The sequence below is a fragment of the Stegodyphus dumicola genome, chromosome 5, assembly GCF_044657685.1.
Source record: "Stegodyphus dumicola isolate Sdum_Otavi_A_Nest chromosome 5, ASM4465768v1".
Lineage (NCBI taxonomy): Eukaryota > Metazoa > Arthropoda > Arachnida > Araneae > Eresidae > Stegodyphus > Stegodyphus dumicola.
In genome coordinates, this window is record NC_140772.1 from 123,953,519 (window position 1) to 123,974,853 (window position 21,335).

At 33.4% G+C, this 21,335-nt stretch overlaps 2 protein-coding genes across 5 annotated transcripts in view; one reads left to right on the plus strand and one right to left on the minus strand.

The window, feature by feature from the left end:
• LOC118185011 (uncharacterized) overlaps positions 1-5,990 on the minus strand; it is a 46,138-nt gene extending 40,148 nt beyond the window's left edge. For 2 of the 4 annotated variants that reach the window (XR_004757522.2, XR_004757525.2), the window contains exon 1: positions 5,391-5,839. The gene's annotated coding sequence lies outside the window, so the exon portion shown is untranslated. Of the gene's footprint in view, positions 1-5,042; positions 5,077-5,178; positions 5,284-5,390; positions 5,840-5,865 lie in introns of those variants that run through there. The other 2 variants (XR_004757526.2, XR_004757524.2) reach the window with 2 other exon arrangements.
• Positions 5,991-6,125: 135 nt separating this feature from the next.
• Positions 6,126-21,335, plus strand: part of LOC118185012 (E3 ubiquitin-protein ligase PPP1R11) — a 47,969-nt gene continuing 32,759 nt past the window's right edge. The window contains exon 1 of the mRNA XM_035354776.2: positions 6,126-6,541. Coding sequence (XP_035210667.1) covers positions 6,458-6,541 — 84 coding nt within the window. The 5' untranslated portion in view covers positions 6,126-6,457. The remainder of the gene's footprint in view (positions 6,542-21,335) is intronic.

Sequence of the window (21,335 nt, forward strand, 5' to 3'; positions counted from 1 at the left end):
TGATTTATAGTCCATGAATAATTACAATACTGTGTGGCGTCATTTAAATGAAAGAGTATATACATTATTACTTTATATTCTTATTTTCTAAAGACTTTGCTAAATTTTAATTTGATGTTAGGCAAGAATGGGAACATAAATATAAAATTCTTATTCTACAATTACAGAATAAAATAATCTTTACTTAATTCATTCAGAGCTATTTCTAATAGTATTAGAATTTAGGTACTCTTTTGTTATTTGGGACCAGATTAAAAAATGTATGTATGTATGCCTGTATGTATGGATATATGTGTTCATGTACACATGTACACACATTTTTTAATCTGGTCCCAATAACAGAAGAATGGCAACATTTTAATTACTTTTATAGTCTATAACTAAAGAATTAGTTTTGCTTAATTAAAGGACAAGTATTAATATCACAGAAATAAATAGTATCCTCATTATAGTTAGGGCTTTATTTCTAAAAGTGCCGGAGCCCTATGGAAGATTGTCAGGAAAAACGAACAATGGTAAATAAATAAATAAAATGAATATTAAATTCATTAATAATTTTTAAATTAAATAGCTAATGGTAATTAAATTAAAGTATTTAATTTATATTAGTAATTAATATTTATTCATTATTATTTAATTGATAATTAATGTTTAATTCATACATAATTAATTCATTACTATTTATTTAAACGATTAAAGCAATTAAATAATTAAGCTTAAATAAAATGTAAAGGGATAAATTAAAATTGAATAAGCGATTTTTAATATAATTTTATTGCTAAAAATAGAATTTTTGAGCTCAAATTTCTACTGAAATTGTTGTTCAGTAACCTAAACGAAGGGCCAGAGCCTTCTTATTTAGGACTCTGGTGCGCTTTGTCTAAAATTAGAATTTATCCCAAAAACTAATAAGTACCGGTACTACCTAATGCTAAAACTAATAAGTACCGGTACTACCTAATGCTAAAACTAATAAGTACTAATCTAGCATTAGTGTTTTGCTTAGTGAAAACTTTAAATTTTATATACTTTAAATCTTTCACTTCTTAAAAGTTAATTTTGACATAACTGCAATTTCACTGGTGGGGATCAATCTATTTTAATTATTTATATTATTAAAAAATATCAGTTTAATCAAACAATAAGAGAAATTTTAAGTCTTATTTTTATTTATTAATTATGCACAACATATAATGCAAAATAATAAAAAGATTAAAATTTTTCATGAATAGTTTATATTAAAATTTTATGAGAATATATTTTTGTAATGTGAGAACTAAAATTAAATAATTATTAATTATTAATTTTGCCATAAAAATTAAAGTATTTTAATCAAACGGTTCTACATGAAATATAACTACTGTAAAAAAAAAAGGACCCCCCCCCAAAAAAAAAAAATCATAAGATTTACTTTACAATAAAAATGAACATCCTTTCTTTGCACACATCTATCTAGAATAAAGAAATTTCATAACACTCTGAAAATTCAGCCATAGAAGATAAATGTGCTTGCAAATGATATATAGACAGTGAATTCCCTCATCTTACAAAATGCTACATTTGCAAACAAAGTGAAATCAAATTAACAGGATCTTTAGTTTACACATTTGATTTGTACTAGAACTTGGTTAGTCTATATTTTAGGGTACCCCTAGGATTATTGCCAAGTTGTTGTTTCATTTATGGTAACTTCAGTAGTTGAATATTCTGGAAACCCTAATATGATTCGGTTGGTTGTAATGCGCAATTGCAGTGATTTTGACTGATGGGAAAATATTTGTTAGGTCTTACTTAGGTATGGATGCTAGTTAGGAAGTACGATGCTTATTTTGTGCTCTACACCATAAAATGCCTGATGGTGGTACGATTAACCTGAAGTTTCTGTACACTTTGGAACGACTGGGAAAGAAAACATTGATTGACTAGTGTGTAAATGAAGATTTAAATGGCTTTGTTCACCTATCGGTAAAGTACGCAGTAAGATTTAAGGATTTAAAAACCAGAGCTCATATCAACACTACGGAAGGTATGTGGAGTGCAAAGGGATTTTCGAAAGAAATACTACCAACAGTTTGGGGGATATTTTTTAATTTTACTTTTGTGATTTAATGTAGCGAAGGCAGTACATATATTTTAGTTTAGATAACTTTAAATAGTTTTTGATGCTGTTAAGGAATTCTGTATGTCACACATATCAAAGAAACACAAACTTTTAAATAAGGTATCGATATTTCCTTTTTGTACTGCATAGACTAGATATTTCCATTCTTATGTTAGTTCCTTTTTGAGTCCAAATGCAGTTTATCGAGATTATATATTTTTTGTTTTAATTATGTTTTGGACGCCATTTTACTGGGGAAGGCATTGGACATAAACAGGAATTGCGCCAATTTTTGCAAAGGGGGTACCCTAAAATATATTTTTACCTTAGAATTATTAGAATAAATTTTTTCTCTCCATTTAGTAAAAGTTATGAATTTAATACTGTACTAAAAACAGCTACTTTAAACAATAATATTAATGCCACAGCTTCGAAAACTTTAATTGACGCTTTAAATACTATACAGTACAAAGTCCGTAATCCGGACTTGTCGGGACTTCGGCGATTCTGGATCATAGATCAATTTAAATCTGGTAAGATGGCATGCAGAAATTATACAATTAAAACTACAAAATCGTAATTTATGAAATAAATAACAATTATGATCTAAAGGGTATCAAAATTTACAAAAAAAAAGCTTAATATTTATTTGTTTACTTTATTAAACATTTCTTTCAATGTAAGTTGTTTAAGATGCTTCAACAAAAAATTCAATTCAAAAAGTTCCTTTTTCTTGTGTCATATATAGTGGACTTTCCAATGCCATACTTCTCGCATAATTTTGAGAGGGATAGGCCTTCATCCATTTTTTTCAGCAATTTCACTTTTTGTTTAATGGACATCGAAACATGCTTTCACTTTGTAGATCCTTTGGCAGCTCCAGAATTGGAAACTCTTTTTGACATAATCGAAAGTTCAAGCTTAATTTTTATAAAATTGTTCTAACAGTCTGCAAAAAATAATAAGCCGAATCCAATTAGAAGATTAAGGAACAGCGCAATCTGCAACATTAACTGAAATGCTTTAAATAATTTTAGCCTAACTTATACTGTCCGTTATACATTAAACGCATATGAGCATAAAGTTTGTAGCTTTGAGGTCCGGGAGTATAGATCATTCCAGATTATGGACGTTCGGATTAAAGACTTTGTACTGTAATTTTATTATGCTATCCCTAATGAACCATACATGCACAACTTTTAGAAATCATATTGAGCAGAGTCGTAGCTAGGGTTTTCAGCACCCAGGGACAACTGAAGATTTTGCGCCCCCTACTGCTTGCCAAGGATGGAAAACATTTAATTCTAAAATGTCGTAACATCAGTTTGGCACCCCTTGGATTCTGCGCCCGGGGACAGATGCCCTCCTCTAGCTATGCCCCTGTTATAGAGCAAGCCCGATAAAAAACCAAGAAAGTAGATGTTACTTGTAACATGTAATTATTCTTTCTTTCATTTCAGGATGGCCAAGTTAACAAAGTTCCAATTCTAGCTGATTGTCCTCTTCATGCAGTACATCAAGCATGGGCAATTTGCTACAGTTCTTTAGTTCAATAAATAAAAATAAATTTTCTGATGTTGTGGCTGTACTCAAGAGGGAAGAATTGTCTGCTGCAAAAGTTCGTAAATTTGGATCTGACATGATTTAAAAAATCCGATGCCTACTAAACGGGCATTGTTGGATTTTGCAGTGACACTACCTAAACAAGGCATTTCAATCAGCACAAAATTTGCCGGGAACTTGACTTATCAAGGATTCACTGCTTTGCATTATTAATGGATGGAGGTTGAAGTACTATCGGAGAATAAAATGAATATTCTTGCTAAAGCACATCAGGTAGGACGTGAAAGAAAATACGAGTCTCTGATATAATGTTCACAAGAACGCAGTAACTGGACACAAATTTTATTTTACGATGAAGTAAGTTTCAGTCTTCATGCACATTTGAACTTGCAAAATGATCACTTTATTAAACTATTCAGGTTAAAAGAAACATTTCCAAGAATGACATCCTGATGGAAATTGATAAGCAACAGCCATCAATTATGTGCTATGGCACAGATTCCTGGCATGGCAGAACAGAGTTGTGGTTTATTAATAGTGATGCTGCTGAGCAAGAACACTCACTAAGATACAGAAGAAAGGGGGGAAAAACAGAAAAAACAGTAAACCAAACTATGCAAGCAGATGAAATGTGCATTCAAATGTTCAATGACATAAACAGAGTACTGAGCTGAAAAGAATGGATGGAAACAGGGCACAGGATTAATGCTTTATATGCTCACATATTAGTGCAACCACACTGGTACAGTTTGGCGACTTTCTACGGTAAAAAAAAAAATTGATGACATATAATTGGAAAAAAATATTTATTGCATTCATATTTTATACTTAAAGCCAAATCAAGCAAGTTTTTGCTTCTTTTGTACTGATGGAAAATTCGGGGTGATTGCTTTAAGAATGGATTCAAACAATTGCTATCTTTAGTGACTGGGGGGGGGGCAAAATAATGTATTCCTTCAGCATTTTTACAACAGAATCTTCTATTGTAGCAAATCCTTTTGTCTCATTTCAAAAATAGTTTTAAGAGAAAAAGTGTCAAGATTTACAATAAAACTCTTGGAGTTTGTAACACAAGAAAAAGAATATATATGAAAATGATGTTGCTTGCTAAAATTGAAGAACTCCCATAGCATGGTTCTTCTACATAAGTTTGGTTCATTCTAAAAAGTTGGTTTACTAAGGTGGTTATGTTAATATGTAAGTGCCATGTTTTAACATTTTATATATAGGAATTTTTAATAATCAAATTAAATAACTTGCCAAATTTTTTTAATCTGGCAAATGTCCATTTCCCCAGCAGCCAGTATATAACAGTATTAAGACCTGTAGCAGCATACAAAATAGTATTACAATACAAAGGACTTAAGCTTTACAATACTTACATATATTTTTACGCAATCAGTTAAAATTTCCTGAAATAATACAATATTTTATTTAAAAATGACTAATAATATAACAATGCTTTTTTATGTTATTAAAAAGGTGAAAATATAGTTATATTCATAATCTCTTACATTCATCAACTATCCTCTCATGAAATATAGAAAATATATTTAGAAAAATTCAGCACTTTTACTTTCTAAGAAACGTTGCAGCAGATTCATATTGCATCTTTTTAGCTATATACAATAAAATATAATTGTACAATTTATATCAAATATTCAACAAACCCAACATCAATTAAGGAATTTTATATAAAGAATATAAGCAAATATAATACACCCACAGTAAATTTAAATAATTAGTTGCTTTCAACTATGTCTGTTCAACAAGTAAATTTGATCGATTTTCTTTAGTTCGTAGAGACCTACTCAATTTGCTCAACTTAAGACAGCCGCTTAAATTACAGCTGTCAATTCAGAGGAAGTATTTTAACTATGGGGATTGTCCACATACAGATTTATGTTTCCTTGATCCAAAAAAAAAAAAAAAAAAAAAAAAAATACAACTAAGTTATCAGCTTAAAATAAAAAAATCTCGTAAAAATCCGTGTTATTTTTATTTCAGTATTCTTATTTAAAAACGATAAATCTGAAGCAGTCATAACTGAAAATGTATAACTCAACAAACACGCTTTCAAATGAAAAGACAGTCCCCATTTGAAAGAAACATAACGAAAGTGAAAGTTAAATTACGTAAAATGTTTTGTGAATGGTATGGGAGACATTTTCAATGTAAACAATAGAAAATGAGGCTTCTACCGGAAGTTGGTGGTAAAGCATCTTCATAGTATTTTAGAAGCTTAATTAAAGTGAAACCATCAAAAGGTCTTCTCTTCCATCTTGAAAAACACAAAAGTCTCTCTAATACATTGGAATTAATTTTTAAATTAATTTAACTTTTGGAAAAAGTCATCACTCTCATCCTGTAGGCTCCGCAAACATCATCACTTAATTTTTCAACCGTCGAAAAAAAATAACGATATGTAGATTTAAACGAAATTCTTCTCGATCCGTTTAGCCGACACGAGACCGGTGCTAACCAGATGAGCGCCAGAACTTTCGAAATATTGTTTTGTTCTGAAGAACTTTATATTTGTATCATTTTTTTGGCTGTATTCTAATTATTAAGGGTAACTACTGCATGCAAATTCCATCAGTGTACTTGACTGAAACTATAATTTGCTTAAATATGATAATGATTGCATGCGTTATTTGAAGTTTTCTGTTTTTGATTTTCTGAAATCTTTCCCTGCGATCGGGAGGGTGAAGAGCTCATGTAATTGTACGCAGTGACTTAACTCCGAGCACTTCTGTTATTCTTTTTTGTCATTTTCTGTCTAAAACTACATAGATGGCTGATATACAAGCAATGAAATGTGAAGAAGGAGAGCCTTCGTCCACTATTGTCCTAGAAGCAGAGGAAGCAGAAACCCCTGTAAGTTATTTGGAGTGTAGAGAATTTGTATGTTTTAGTGAATTAAAAGGATTTCAGATATAAATGGCATAGCGATATCAAATTATTTATAAGCACCGATGATCATTCTGCACATGAATTCAAGGCTAACAGCAGAGTAACATGGTATAATTTAGAAAGATTTGATATATTCTAATTTTTAAAAACTATTGCAAAAGAATATTTAATATTTATAGGCATAAACTGCAGAAATATGTAATACTTTGTGAAAGCGCTTTATTTTTTAATGAAGAAACATTTACTTGTAATTCTGGTGTTTAAAATTTATAATTGCACTTAAATAATTGTGTTTTAAAATACGTATTGGATTGGTTTTAATTGTAAAGTTTTGTTTTTATGCAGAATTGTTAAAATGTTCAGGAAAAAGATAAATTTTGTGATTATTACATATTATGTAGCTGTGATTATTACATAATATGCAGTACACAGCTAACAAAATACAGAAATGACTGTGCCAACTTCAAGGACTTTTATTGGTAATATATTATAATTGAAGAATTAACATAAAATATCTTTCATTTAATCAATTTGCTGGTATATTCATATTAGATATTAGTATCCAAGTTGATTTAATCTTAGTATATGGTACACGTGGGATTTGATGACAGTATGATGAGCAGTAAACACATTATTCGACGACAACATCAAAATCACATTATCAACATAACAAAGTAAAACACATTTTGGCAATTTAATATACAAATTTTAGTTATTAAATAAGAATTATATGAGACAGTAAATAAATGAAATGCGTACATTTTTCAAAAAATCCATCTTTGATTTTCTTCCCACATGGTAATATGGTTTTACTTCAAATTACATCAGAGAATTACATAAACTCAGCATTCCATACTGGCTGTCTACTAAATGCATCTAATCATAGCACCTAACACATTCAGCCTCAATGCAACTAAACCCATTTCCATGAACCACTATAACACTGACATTTGTCCCTTTTATGCAGTACTTCTGCAGGTTGAGTTTGTCACGTATCAGACACCTCTACTAAATAGCATTTTGTGTCAAATGCACCAAACCCAATGCTTGCTAGCTCCATTTGTTTGGGGTCACCCATTTTGTTTATAAAGTCTGACAGCCCCTTAATAGACCTCGGGTGTAAGTTTTAGTAAAGAAAATACCTAAAGTAGTCAAGTGAGTGAGGGCAAGGGCATCACACTTATATGTAATATGGCATGTTGATTCTTCGTTCTTACACTTTCCTGCCTATAGTATCTTGTTGAAGTAGTTATGAAGATGTTTTCTAAAATAGTTGTGCCCCGTAATGAACCTTACAGTTATTTGTATCTTCTGCCTTTTGCACATAAGAATTTCAGAGGCAATCTTAGCAGAAGGTCTGATAATCACACTTTTAATGTTTCTGTCCAGAAGAATCAAACCAAACTTTATTCATCTCCTATTTAAGGAGGACACTCTTTGCAGTCTTCAGGTTGATACCACTAAAGAGTTCCACACCTATTGGATTAAAAGCCAATCCCTGTTTTGCAAGTTCATCTGCCTTTTCATTACCTTCAATTTCCTTACGTCCTGGTACCCAGATTAGGATTACTTTGTTCTCTTAAAAGGTTTTTGCATTCCAAAACAACCTTTGATTTAATTTGAAATGAGTATAAAGCCTTTAGGGCTGCTTGACTGTCACTAAAAATGAGAATGGTTGGCAGTGATTCTCTTGCTGGGATACTTTTACTGATCCACTTACCATGATAGCTTTTTCTTATATTTATTTGTAGACAGTAGTAATAGTGAAAAGACAATAGCATATTCCCAAGACCTCTAGAGGAGGGTTTCTCAATAAAAGTACCATACATATTTAAATACATATACCACTAATGGTACACTGCATTATTTTTGGTGGTGCAGTTTTTACTCAAAAAATTTAAAATTCATGTTCAATAATTCAGATACAATAACATGCCGAACAAGTATTAATTTGAGAAGTTAAACAAAAAAATCAGCATTATATTTTCAAATTTTCACAGGACTAGTTTCAACGGTTTTACCGAACTGTCATCCTCAGCTGCAAAAGTGCAAATAAACGAGATGTAGTGATTAGATAAGATTAGTCATTAGATAATATTTTATTCTCCCATAAGTAAAATTGCGAGTTCCATACTGAAGGACCCCATTCTGAAGTATTTACAAAATTCCTTGCCAGTGTGATTTAATTTACTTCGATCAAACTAAAGCCTTAAAATTGCATCGAGCCTTAAAATTGCATGTTAAGGAACATGACACATGTGTTAGAGAAAAGGAAACAAAGAAGTTTTCTGTTGCCCAGCCCAAAAATCACACTTTCAATTTTTCTGCAGCCAAAATTATTCAGAAAATATCTTCCATTGGTGAAATATATTTTCTAGAGGCTTTTCACATTAAAAAAAGTTTGTTCTAGTTAACGAGCCTAATTCCAATCCATCTTTGCCCTCAGCCTTTAAGGAAATTATATTTTAGTTCTCATTTTATCAACAGATGCCACCAGTAACTTAACTCCTGCCCAGTCTTTCTTATCTTATCTCGTTCATTTGCGTTTTTGCAGAGAATGATGGTTCGGTAAAGCTGTTGAAACTAGTCCTGTGAAGATTTGAAAATATAATGCTGATTTTTGGTGTTTGAATTCTAAATTAATTCATGTTCAATTTGGCACCTTTATCAATCTTCGTATATTTTTTTCCATTTTTGGTACTTTCCTTAATTTGGTGCCTGCACATATTATTATATTTAGTTATTTGCACAAAAATATTTTTTGAATATTATGCGGTACAAAATTAAAAAAGTTTGAGAATGGCTGTTCTAGAGAGAGATTAATTCTGGGTGATACACCATGTACTCCCAACCCTGAGAGGTTGTCTTTCTTTAATCTGTGAACCATATTACATCATTGGTATTTAAATTGAACATGTTGTCATTCATTCATCCCTAGTATGAAAAACTACTTCAAATGGGGTGTCAAACATGTTAGTCATTTCCATGATGTACGAAAGGCATCAGTAGAGTAGGGTCATGAATTTTCTTAGTAATAATACCAATAGGACTTTTAGCAGTAGGTTTGCTATACCATTGATTTTTCAGCATCATTCTATATCCAGTCACTCTAGCAACACTGCAAATGAAGATGTCCAAGGGAGTCGGATCTAATATTATCTCTAATGCTCTTACTTGCTGAGAATATTGCATTTGTGATATACAGGAAAGCCAGTCTTTACTGCCTTCACTCGTTCAGAGTTCTGTGCTCCACCGAGCACCACCAAATCGTATATAAGTAATAAACGGTCTAATAACTGCAGTATGCATCCAAAACATAATTTTTGGCTGTAAACTCCAGTTTTTACCAAGCATAAGTTTGCAGGTCATGATGCATTTTTTTGCTTGATTGATTTTATAATCTATATGTTTATTCCAGATGAGCGTTTGATCAAGGTATAATCCTAAATATTTCACCTCAGAGGTCATGTTGATCTGGACGTCAAAGAGTTTTGGAAAAAAATTCCCATTTCTTTCTGCATGTGAATGGTACAGGATTGATTTTTCTGCGGACTCATCTTGACATGCCTCTCTATTCACAATTTACATGCATAACTTAATGTGTTTTGCACAAGTTGACAAGTTATGTTAAAATATTGTTATGAATTTTGTATTTAGTTAGATATTTTTAGTAGAATTATAATTTAAATTGTTTTATTTCCATGTGCAATGCAGCACGTGACAAGTTTTGAGAGAAAGCTATGCCAAAAAAAGTAAAAATACTAGAGCATGTGGCATTTAACATTGAATAAAAGTTTATCTCTCATATTTAAATATATCTATAATATTTGTATAAATGTTTATGTTAGCTGTAACCATAATTCAATGTTTTTTTGCTTTCCAGAAGTGCAAATTTAACAATAAGCTATAAAAGCCGGAGAGAAACATCTCAGCTCGGTTGTTGTTTAGATAACTTTGTTGATTGTAGCGAATTCGCTGTGAGATTGAATTAGCTTTCTCTGCACTTTGGATAGCGTTTTATTTAATGTTTTAGTGGTTTAAAAGACAGCTACTGATTATATTGTGTGATATTGTGATTTTGTATGAATATCTTTGAGGAAAAATCCAGCACTTTGTTATATTTCTTGTGATAAGACTAAATTTTTTGTTATATTTCTTGTGATAAGACTAAATTTTATTAACTTTTTATCGGATGTGTGCATTCAATCTATTACGAACCCACTCACACATAACAATTTTTGGTATTGGAAGGGGGCTTGAATGCCAATCAAGAGCAATGGAACAACAATTAAGACAGCTTGTCACTGCTTTTGCTGCATTCCAAGAAAAGATGGAAGCTGGCCAAGCATCCTTTAAAGAAGAGACTAATGTGGGTTAAGAATCTGCTAAAGGAGAGATGAAACTGTTCAGGAATCTGTTAAAGCAGTGACGGAAGCTGTATAAGAATCTGTTAAGGAAGATATGAAGGGTGAAGCAGGTCAAGAGGAAATGAAAAGGGAAATTACCTGCGTAATAGAAAATAAGTTCAAGGCTATGGAAAGCACAATAGAATCGGTCGAAAATAGGTTTGGAGAAATTGACGAAAGAGTTTCTGTCAAAGAACAAATAGGAGGGAGAGTTTCTGATGTGGAGCAATGAATTGAAGGAAGAGTTTCTGCTGTCCAATACCAAATCAAACAACAAACTGATGACAGGGTTTCTGCAGTCACCAAAGAAGTTAATACCTTGAAGGAATGCATAGCGGCAGCAGAGAGCAATACAGATGGTATTAAATTTTTACTGATGCCTGCTCATCCCTCTCTGAAACTATCTACATATGATGGGAAGATCTCTTGGCTAGTGTATAAGACACAATTTTCTGTAGTGGCGGAAGCAAAAAAATGGGATTCCCAAGCTAAGGCCTGTTATCTCAACAAATGTCAAAAATATGAGAGCAGATGCTGAACATATTTTTCAAACTCTTCCAGAAAACCAGACTTCGAAGATCTATCTAGTGTGTTGGAGCTGAGCTTTGAGGAAAAGTGTTTGAAAGACTGCAGTAGGCTTCAGTTAAAATCCCATCAAAAGAAGGCCATCGAAACACTCCAGGAGCTCACCACGGATGCTGAAAGGCAGTCTCACATCGCCTTTATGGAGTGCCTGAGAGACACAAGGGAAATCCTGTCTGTGCATCCAGGATTCTGAAATACAGAAAGCTCTATGAATGGAGGATGTCAAGGATTTAAAAAGCTCTCTAGTGTACACTATGAAATTCGAGGCAGTCAGTTCAGCATGCAACTCATAGAGACCGTTACCCAGTTAGAGCTGTGCAAATCCATGAGCCAGGGGATTAAGTGATGGCTCGTTTAGGTTAATTTATCCAGACAAGTCAATGCTTTGAAAGAGTACGAGTGAGAACAAACTGGTTATAAAGTATTGGAAATGTGGTAATGAAGGTCACATACGACGGCATTGCAGAACACCCCAGGGAACGGAAAATGAAACATATGATTTGACAAGACCAGTCGGTGCTTTGAGAGGGAATAGGAATGAAACAAAACCAATCCTAAAGTGCTGGAACTGCGATGCTGTAGGCCACATGTGTAGGAACTGCAGAACACTTCAGAGCACAGAAAAAAGACACTTAAATGCCATGAGACAGAAAAAGATTGAAAAGAAACAAAATTGCTGGAATTGCATATCTGAAGGCCACATATGAAGGAACTGGAGAACACCCCATGCAGGGCTGTGGAATCAGAGTTAGGCAGATTTTTGGGTAAAAGGAGTCGGAGCTAAAGTCGCTAAAAGAGGTCAACTCCGACTCCAGTTTTTGTTGGACAGTTTGAATTTAAAATAAAATTAAAGTGAATTGAAAATAAATTAATGACACACTGAGTTATTATTTTTATTTATGGACCATATGCATTAAAATAGTTATTTTCTATTTTATTGACATATTAATAAATAAATATAAGGGAGGAGGATGCATGTCACATTTGCCATTAGTGATTAAGCTGATTCATTTAGTTACTTCATTTAGTTGCAAATCTCTTAAATTTAGGTAAGCAGCAAGAACTTCCAAAATTGGTACCATTCTTAGGAAGCCAGCAGGAAAAATTGCACCACCAGATCAAGCAACGTGATGGAGAAGTACATATTTGATGATATAGAGGTTGTTAGAATTAAGAACTTTTTAGGAGATGTAGATAACCCTAATGTTTTACTTACAGAAAGACTGTGGAATGATCTTTCAGAACTTGAAACTCTTCTTTCTACACCAAACTTTCAAGCCACAAAAAAGCTACAATCTGAAGAATTAACAGGAGGCGAGATAAGAATGTGATGTTTATTCTTTTTGAAATGGGGGTTTTATTCAGAAGGAATCATTTCTTCAATGAAGAAAAGAGAAACTAGTTTGCTAGACAACGAGATCTTGCTGGGTTCAATATATGTCGATCCAAAACACTGAATTTTGTTGATGACGAACAAATTAAGAAGGCAAAGAAAGCAATCTATGAACTTTCAATAAGAATGAAATTATTGGAGATTTCAAATCAGGACAGTCAAACTGCAGACACTACAACTGAGTCTCTGTCATCCTCTTTTAGTGATGAATTAGATTTTGAGAATTATTTTTGGATAATATTGAAAAGGCTAAGGCAAAGAGAATGAAAATAAAGAACCAAGTGCCTTTAGATATAAAAAAGAAAAAAATACAAACATGATTTCTACACGGCCATTGAAGAAACAGAGAAATATGATTACTCTTGCAAGACACCTCTTTTAGAACTTTTAAAAGTCTATCCTGAAAAGTTAAAAGACGTAGCCCTAGCAGTAACAGCTCTTCCTCCTATTCAAGTCAGTGTGAAAAGACTCTTTTGAGCTCTGAAGTTTATCAAATCAGATGTATGGTCCTCCAACAAAGGAGATCTTGCTGAAGCTATAGTGTTTCTTAGAAATAACTAATGCCAGTTTTTCCATTTCATGATAAATGCTAATTAACGTCAATAATTTGCTATGCCATCAATGTTTTTCTGTAGCATCTATTACTTCTTTTATATTAAAAAAATAAGCTGTAACCCATGTGTATATGTTTACATATATATATATATATATACACACACACATTGGTATGCAGAACTTAAGCAACAGGTGCTCTCCAAAAAACATGAAATTCAGAAATGCGAGACAGCATTTTGTATTTAAATGATGACAAAAGCATAATTACGCAAAAATGAGTACAATGCATACAGTATGGAATCAAACAAAAACAGGCTTTTTTGAACTCGTGGTATCGTTACACATGTTTGTCTGTACAAGAAGAACAACAAGCAGATGTTCATTAGTATGGGATACGCCCTCCCCTTACTACAGTGGTTGCTTGGCATCGTCTCTCCATACTCAGCACCATGTTGTCCAACAGATCTTGAGGTAAGAGTGCCCATTCCTTAGTCAGCATCTGTTTCAGTTGTTGGGTGTTCCCCAGAGGATGTAATTGTGCCACAAGGCATGTTCCCAAAGTATTCCACACATCTTCTATGGATTTAAATCAGAAGAGTATGCTGGCCAATCCATTTGAGTGATATCTTCATTTTTCAGTAGCTTCTGAACAGCAGGAGTCCGGTGTGGCCATGCATTGTCATGATAAAAAAACGAAGTCTGCTCTAGTGGCACTTTGGAACAGACGCACAATGGGAAAGGATCATCTCCTGACAATAGCAATCTCAGGTTACAGAACTTCTGTCGAAAACATAGAGCTGTATCCACCCATTCAGCGTAATGCCTTCCCTGACGAGATCTCCAGGACACTGTAACGCTGTCTTTCCATGTTGTTACTGAGATTAAACTGAGAATCGCTTGTGGCACTAAAGCGACTCATTCGTAAGGTGGACAAGACTCCATTGATGAGATGCCCAGTTTTTGTGCTCCTCGCACCACTCTAGATGGTGGCACTGATGGCCAACTTTCAAAGTAGCAGCGTTCAGGACATGCAGCGCTCAGGACGGCGGGCGAATAGGCAACCTTTGTGAAGGTGTCTGGACACAGTAAACCACGACATTCATCGCCTGTTGCTGTACACAGTTGTTGAGCTGTGGTGCTTATTTACTGGTTTTCGGCTTTTTCCCAAAATGCAGAACGATATATTGGTTATCTGCTGCAGTTGTTTTCCTGGGGTGGCCACCTTTATAACAGCTGTACCTATGGTTTGGAAGGCTTTCCAAGCATGTGTAATGACATTTTTGTTGATTCCGAACTGTTCAGCTACACTGGTCACACTTCTCCCCTCCTCCAGCTTTCCGATCATTCTTCCACATGTGAAGTCATCCAGGTGATTTTTTTCTAGCCATATTTCACGAAAGAACTTGCTTCACTTGCAACGAATGTCTTTAATTGCAACTCTGACCTTCCTTTTATGGTAGTTTTGAGTTGAGTGCACTGACCTTATCCGTTTTACGTACGTTCACATAGCCTGTGACGGAAAAAAATGAGGCAGGAAACAAATTAATGACCATATCGTGAAGCAAAGTTTGAACGATAGTGAAAAAAACCCCTTTTAAAGCGCTTAAGATTTCTGCGGTGAGCGGCAACAGTAACGGACTATTCATCAATGGTCATATCGATAGAATTCCTTGCCATATGATCATTGACACAGCAGCTAATGTTACTAGCATTTGGAAAGATTTAGCTCAACAGTTTAAAAATAAAAATAAAGTCATCAAACTCTAAGCCTAAAGTCGTTCATTACGACCAGTTAGCTCCTTACTATGGCCATAGTATGTTATGTATATAATGTAAATAGTATAAGACCATGGTTTTTTTTTTGTTTTCAAATTTGTAAATTTGTGCACCTATTTATTGATTTAGCATTTGATTTATTTTAAGTTACTTATTGCAATTATTGTTTATGTTGTTTGTTGTCATAATGTGATGTGTATTATTGAATTGATGCTTTAGTTGTAAAAATGGCTTCTTTTCCAGGAATTGAACTGCCTGGGACGTGCAGTCCTTGAGAAGGGGACATTGTTATGAATTTCGTATTTAGTTAGCTATTTTTAGTAGAATTATAATTTATATTGTTCTATTTCCCCGTGCAATGCAGCGTGTGACGAGTTTTAAGAGAAAGCTACACTGAAAAAGTAATAATGCAAGAACACATGCATTTAACATTGAAAAAAGTTTATTTCTGCAATTGATATTTAGTTTGTTTTAATGTAATTAACTATTATGTTAGCTGTAACCGTAATTCTATCGTTTTTGCTTTCCAGAAGTGCTGATTTAAAAAGCTATGAAAGCCAGAGAAAACTTCTCAGCTCAGTTGTTATTTAGATAACTGTTCTTTGTTGATTGTAGCCAATTTGTGGTGGTGAGATCGGATTTGCTTTCTCTGCGCTTTGGATTGTGTTCTATTTAATGTTTTAGCGGTTTAAAATATAACCACTGATTATATTGCGTGATACTGTGATTTTGTACAAATATCTTTGAGGAAAAATCCAGCCTTTTATTATATCTCCTGTGATAAGAATTTATTTTATTAACTTTTTATCGGACTTGTGCATTCAGTCTATTATGAACACGTACAGACGCTGGTCCACCGAATTCTAAATGGGCTGTAACTCTCAATTAAACTAATTAACAAACTACTCTGTAACATATCTTTATCTTTATTATACTAATTTTTGGAAGACGCTCAGGCTCCCACAATCACTCTCTGCTTCGCCATTGAAGCCAACTCTAAAGTAATTAACATTCTTTTTGTAAACAGTAACGATGGCAGCGCCATCTGGCTTCAGAGGGACTTAACGCTCCCCCAGATTGAAATTACAAAATTTCAAGAAATTATACAAACATTCTTAAACAAAGTTAATATACTTATAAACAACATAATATACTATTACTATAACTACAGCCATTACAATACTATTAACAATATGATACATATGCAAAAAATATCATTTCAGTTTTCTATCGGAAGAATGGCGATCTTTGTTATCGCTCTTTTCTATTCTCCTGATTTTGTTTTGATTTTAACTGTTCTTACTTTATTGTCAGATCCATGATAGACTTTAATAACCCAACCTAATATCCATTTGCAAATTGGCAGATAATCCTCCTTGACGAGTACCATTGTACCAACAGAAATATTGTCCTTCTCTATCATCCACTTGTTTCTCTGCTGCAGAGTTCCTAAATAGTCATTTGACCATTTCTTCCAAATAATCTGAACTACTTTCGTTGTTCTCTGCCACCGGCTTAACCGATTTTCATTTACGTCTATTATCGTTGGCTCCGGAATCGTCTGTATTGATCTCCCTATTAAGAAATGACCTGGGGTCAAAACGTCATAACAATCAGAATCATTGGAAATAGTTGTAAGAGGTCTCGAATTCAGTATTCCCTCTACCTGCACAATTATAGTTTCAAACTCCTCATATGTAAAACGCAAATTTCCTATCGTTTTCTTTAAGTGATACTTTACGGACTTTTCCCATAGCCTTCCGAAATGAGGGGACTTGGGAGGTATAAAGTTCCAGTCCATTCTTTCGGACGTGAAATGCGAGGCCAAAGTTTTATCAGGAAAATTAATTACATTGTAAAATTTCTTCAACAGAGAATTTGCTCCTACAAAATTAGGGGCATTATCAGTGAATATTTTCGCACATTTGCCACGTCTGGCCATGAAACGCTTAAGAGTGGCAATTAAAGCACTAGAAGTTAAATCTGACAAAGGTTCAAGATGAATAGCTCGTGTCACAAAAAATATACATACACAAATGTAAATTTTATTTAGCACGCCCTTTCTCTGATGCTTGTAACTCACATAAAAGGGACCGCATAGATCCAAACCTGAAACACTAAATGGGGGTGATCTATTAACTCTCTTGTATGGTAAGTTACCCATAATCTGTGAAGACAAACTCGGTTTGCATTTAAAGCATGTCACACAAAGATGTACTGTTTTTCGCGCCAAATCTCTACCACCTAATGGCCAAAATTTTAAATGTACTGCATTCAATAATCCTTGGGGACCAACAAGCAATAATCTTCTGTGCACACTAGAAAAATAAATCTTACTTAGCTTAGAATTTTTTGGTAGGATTGCAGGATATTTCTGAGAAATTGGTAAAAAAGCTTTTTCAAGATTGCCATCAACACGAATTATTCCTTTACGATCAACAAAGGGATGTAAATTTTTTAAGTTACCTGTTATGTCATTTTTACAAAATAGAACCCTCTGCTCATGTTTAATGAGCGTTTCCTCAGCTATTCTTATATCATCTAGTTGAAGAGGGCCTACCTTTCTTGATCCACCTTTCCTGCAGTTACAAATAAACCTAAAAATATAAGAAAGAACATTAATAATTTTATCATAATTGTTACTAATATTCAAGAGTTCGTCCAAAACGTTAGAGTTCATGTCAATCAACATAGTTCTCTCAGAAATGTTATTAATGTCACTAGAACTTTTGCTTTCTTGCACAAAGGATTCCCTTTCACTTGGTGTTAGGTTCTCAACCTCTGGAACTATCGGTTGTAAGCACTTGTAGGGAAGATGCGGCTCTGTAAAAAATTCTGCACAAGTCCACCACTTAGAATTGTTCACTAGAGATGAGGCACTAACTTCATGCGTTAGAAGATCGGCTGGATTGTCCTTGGTTGAACAATAAAACCACGAATCTGGATTAGTCAACTTCTGAATCTCGTCAATGCGATTTTGAACGAAAGACTTCCATCTTCTGCTTGATCCTTTGATTCAATACAGTGTAACTTCAGAATCACTCCAAAAAAAAGATATTAGATGAACCTTTACGTAACCATAGCTTTTGTAGTAAAAGTTTTACTCTAACAGTGAATGGTGTGATGAGTCCAAGAGGATCATATACTTTTCCAGCTGTTTGGAGGATGAAGCATTTGGTACTTTTCTTTTTCCTCGAAATTTCCGTCAAACAAGAAGTCTCTATACTCAAACTATCTTCCTGAATGTTCCATTGAATTCCTAATACCTTCAGTATCTTTTCATTTGAGCTTAGCGGATGAATGTTGAAATTTTCTTCTTCCCATTTTTTAGCTAAATGATTTTCATTCGTCACCCATTTGCGTAGATTCATCCCAGCTCCATGCATAATTTCCTTTGCTTCCCTTGAAGTTTTTAAGGCTTCTGATACATCATCTGCTCCTGTAATAAGATCATCAACATACATACATGTATCAAGAATTTGAAAGGTATCGGGATACACATTTCTGTACTTTTGGTTATGCAGCTTTATAGTTGCCGCTAACAAAAAAGGACTGGAATTAACACCAAAGAACACACGCTTAAATCTATACACCTCTAGCCGATCGTCGGTATTCTGCAAAGGTGTATCAATATTCTTAACAAATAAAAATCTAACTGCATCTTGATCTTTCTCAGCTAACACGATCTGTAAAAATGCCTTTTCGATATCTCCTAAGATTGCAACTCTATTAAGTCTAAAATATATCAGCAAGTGAAATATATTTTCATTCAGATTAATACCTGGCCACAAACAATCATTCAGGGACAGACTACCTATTTCATGTGAGCTCGCATCAAATACAATACGCATTTTTATCGTAATGATTTCTTCTCTATAAACCGCCTGATGTGGCATATAAAAAACTGGCTTGTTTACTGGTTTCATAGAATCTAATACTCTTTCTATTATCCCTTGATTTAGTTACTCTTCTAAAGTTTCTCTATATTTTTGGTATAATGTATTATCATGCTACATTTTCCTCATCAGGATCTTTATTCTTCTGCGACACCAAAATTGTCGCCTAGATGTTCCCAACCTTTCTTCCAAGGCAGGCTAACAATATACCGACCATCTTTGAAACTAACAGTTTTGTTGAATATCTCTAATGCTTTATCTTCATCGTAAGAATTGGGATCATTTCTAATACCAATTGATTCCAAATCAAAAAACTTCTTCAACTGTGCTTCGACATTGTCATAAATTAACCCACAATGCATTAATTGTTTCTCATGTGGTAAATCTTCAATGCTACCGCTTACCAAATACCCAAATGCTGAATTTTGTAACACTAAATTTGTATTTGGTACATAAATTTGCCCGGATTTTATCAAATCAAAAAATATTTCAGATCCTAAAAGTAACTGAATTTTACCCGGTTTGTGAAAGTCTGGATCAGCTAATGTAACTCCTTGTGTAATCTCAATATTACAGACTTCAATTTGTCTAGAAGGCATTAAATGAGTAATTTTCGGAATTACGAAAAAATCTAGTTTACGACTGTATGTGTTTCCTCTATTTAAAATAACCGCACTTATTTTTGACTTCACCGTTGTTGAAATCCCAGATAAACATCCTACTGATACGTTTACATTTTCTCTTTGCAAATGAAGCTTCTCAGCTAATTCCGATGAACAAAGATGAATCATACTTCCACTGTCAAGCAAAGTTCTGGCTGGAAATATTTCTCCTCCATTTCCCTTAATATAAACAATTGCTGTTGATAGTAGGACTCTATTAACTGCATTACAATTTTTATTTACATTAGCTGTCATAAAACCCTCGTTATCCTTATTTATAAAAGGCTCTGCGTGAGCGTCAGTTTCGCTACTTCCGTAGACATACTGGTGTCTGACTTTTGATCCGTCAGAGATGCGATTTCGCAACTGTCTCTATTTTGGAAAATCAAAACCTTTTCTCGCTCATAACACAGTAAAGAATTGTGCTTTTTTTTTGCATAGCCTACAAGAGTAATTTGAAGGGCAATTTCTCACTCCATGATTTCCAAAACAGCAGAAACTTAAGTTGTGCTTTTTAACAAGCAGAAACATAAGTTGTGCTTTTTAACATACTCGACTCTATCCTTTAAGCTGAATTTTTGAAATTTAGGGCATTTAAATAATTTATGTTCCACATTACACAGTTTACAAATTAAAGCACTTTTCTCAGTCACACATGAAACCATTGAAGAAATCTTTGGTTGACTTACTGAAACTTTTGATTTAGACATTACTGGAATTCTAGAAGCGTTTAATGTCCTCGCGTGATCCTTTAGAAATTCTAATAACTCTGTAATGTTCGGTATTTTTTCTTTCTTTAAATTCCTTTCCCACCATAACTTAGTATTCTGATCAAGTTTCTGGCTAAGAATAAAGGCAAATATAGTGGATGAAACCCCATTTAACTTTTGTTCTAAACATTCTAACGATCTTACAACTTCACTTGTAACATCAATTAAATTTAGAATCGCAGAAGCTGACTCGTTTTGAATAACAGGAATACTCATAAATCTTTTAAGATGAGCATACATTTGTTCTCTAGGATTCGAGTATCTTTCTTCAAGGAGAGACCACGCTAACTTATAATTATTATCCGTTTTAGCTATCGTTTGGATAATTCTAAAGGCATCTCCTTTAAGCGCTGATTTCAAATATTGCAATTTTACAGCATCTGATAAATTTGGGTTTTGATCAATACTCGCTTTAAAAATATCTTTAAAGGAAAGCCAAGAATGCATTTCTCCTGAAAATGTCGGTAACGAAATCTTAGGTAAACGCACAACAGTATTTTCAGAAATTACTGCATTTTCTACTTTATTTTCTCTAACAACGTTCGACAATCTATTATTTATTTCAAATTCTATATCAATAATACTGCTATTGATTTCATCTTGCTCACTGAAGATTTTTTCGATATTTTCTTCACTACTTAAATTGATAATAGAATCAAAAATAATATCGAATTCATTTTGCAGATTGTTAAATTTAGTTTTTAACAATTCTAAA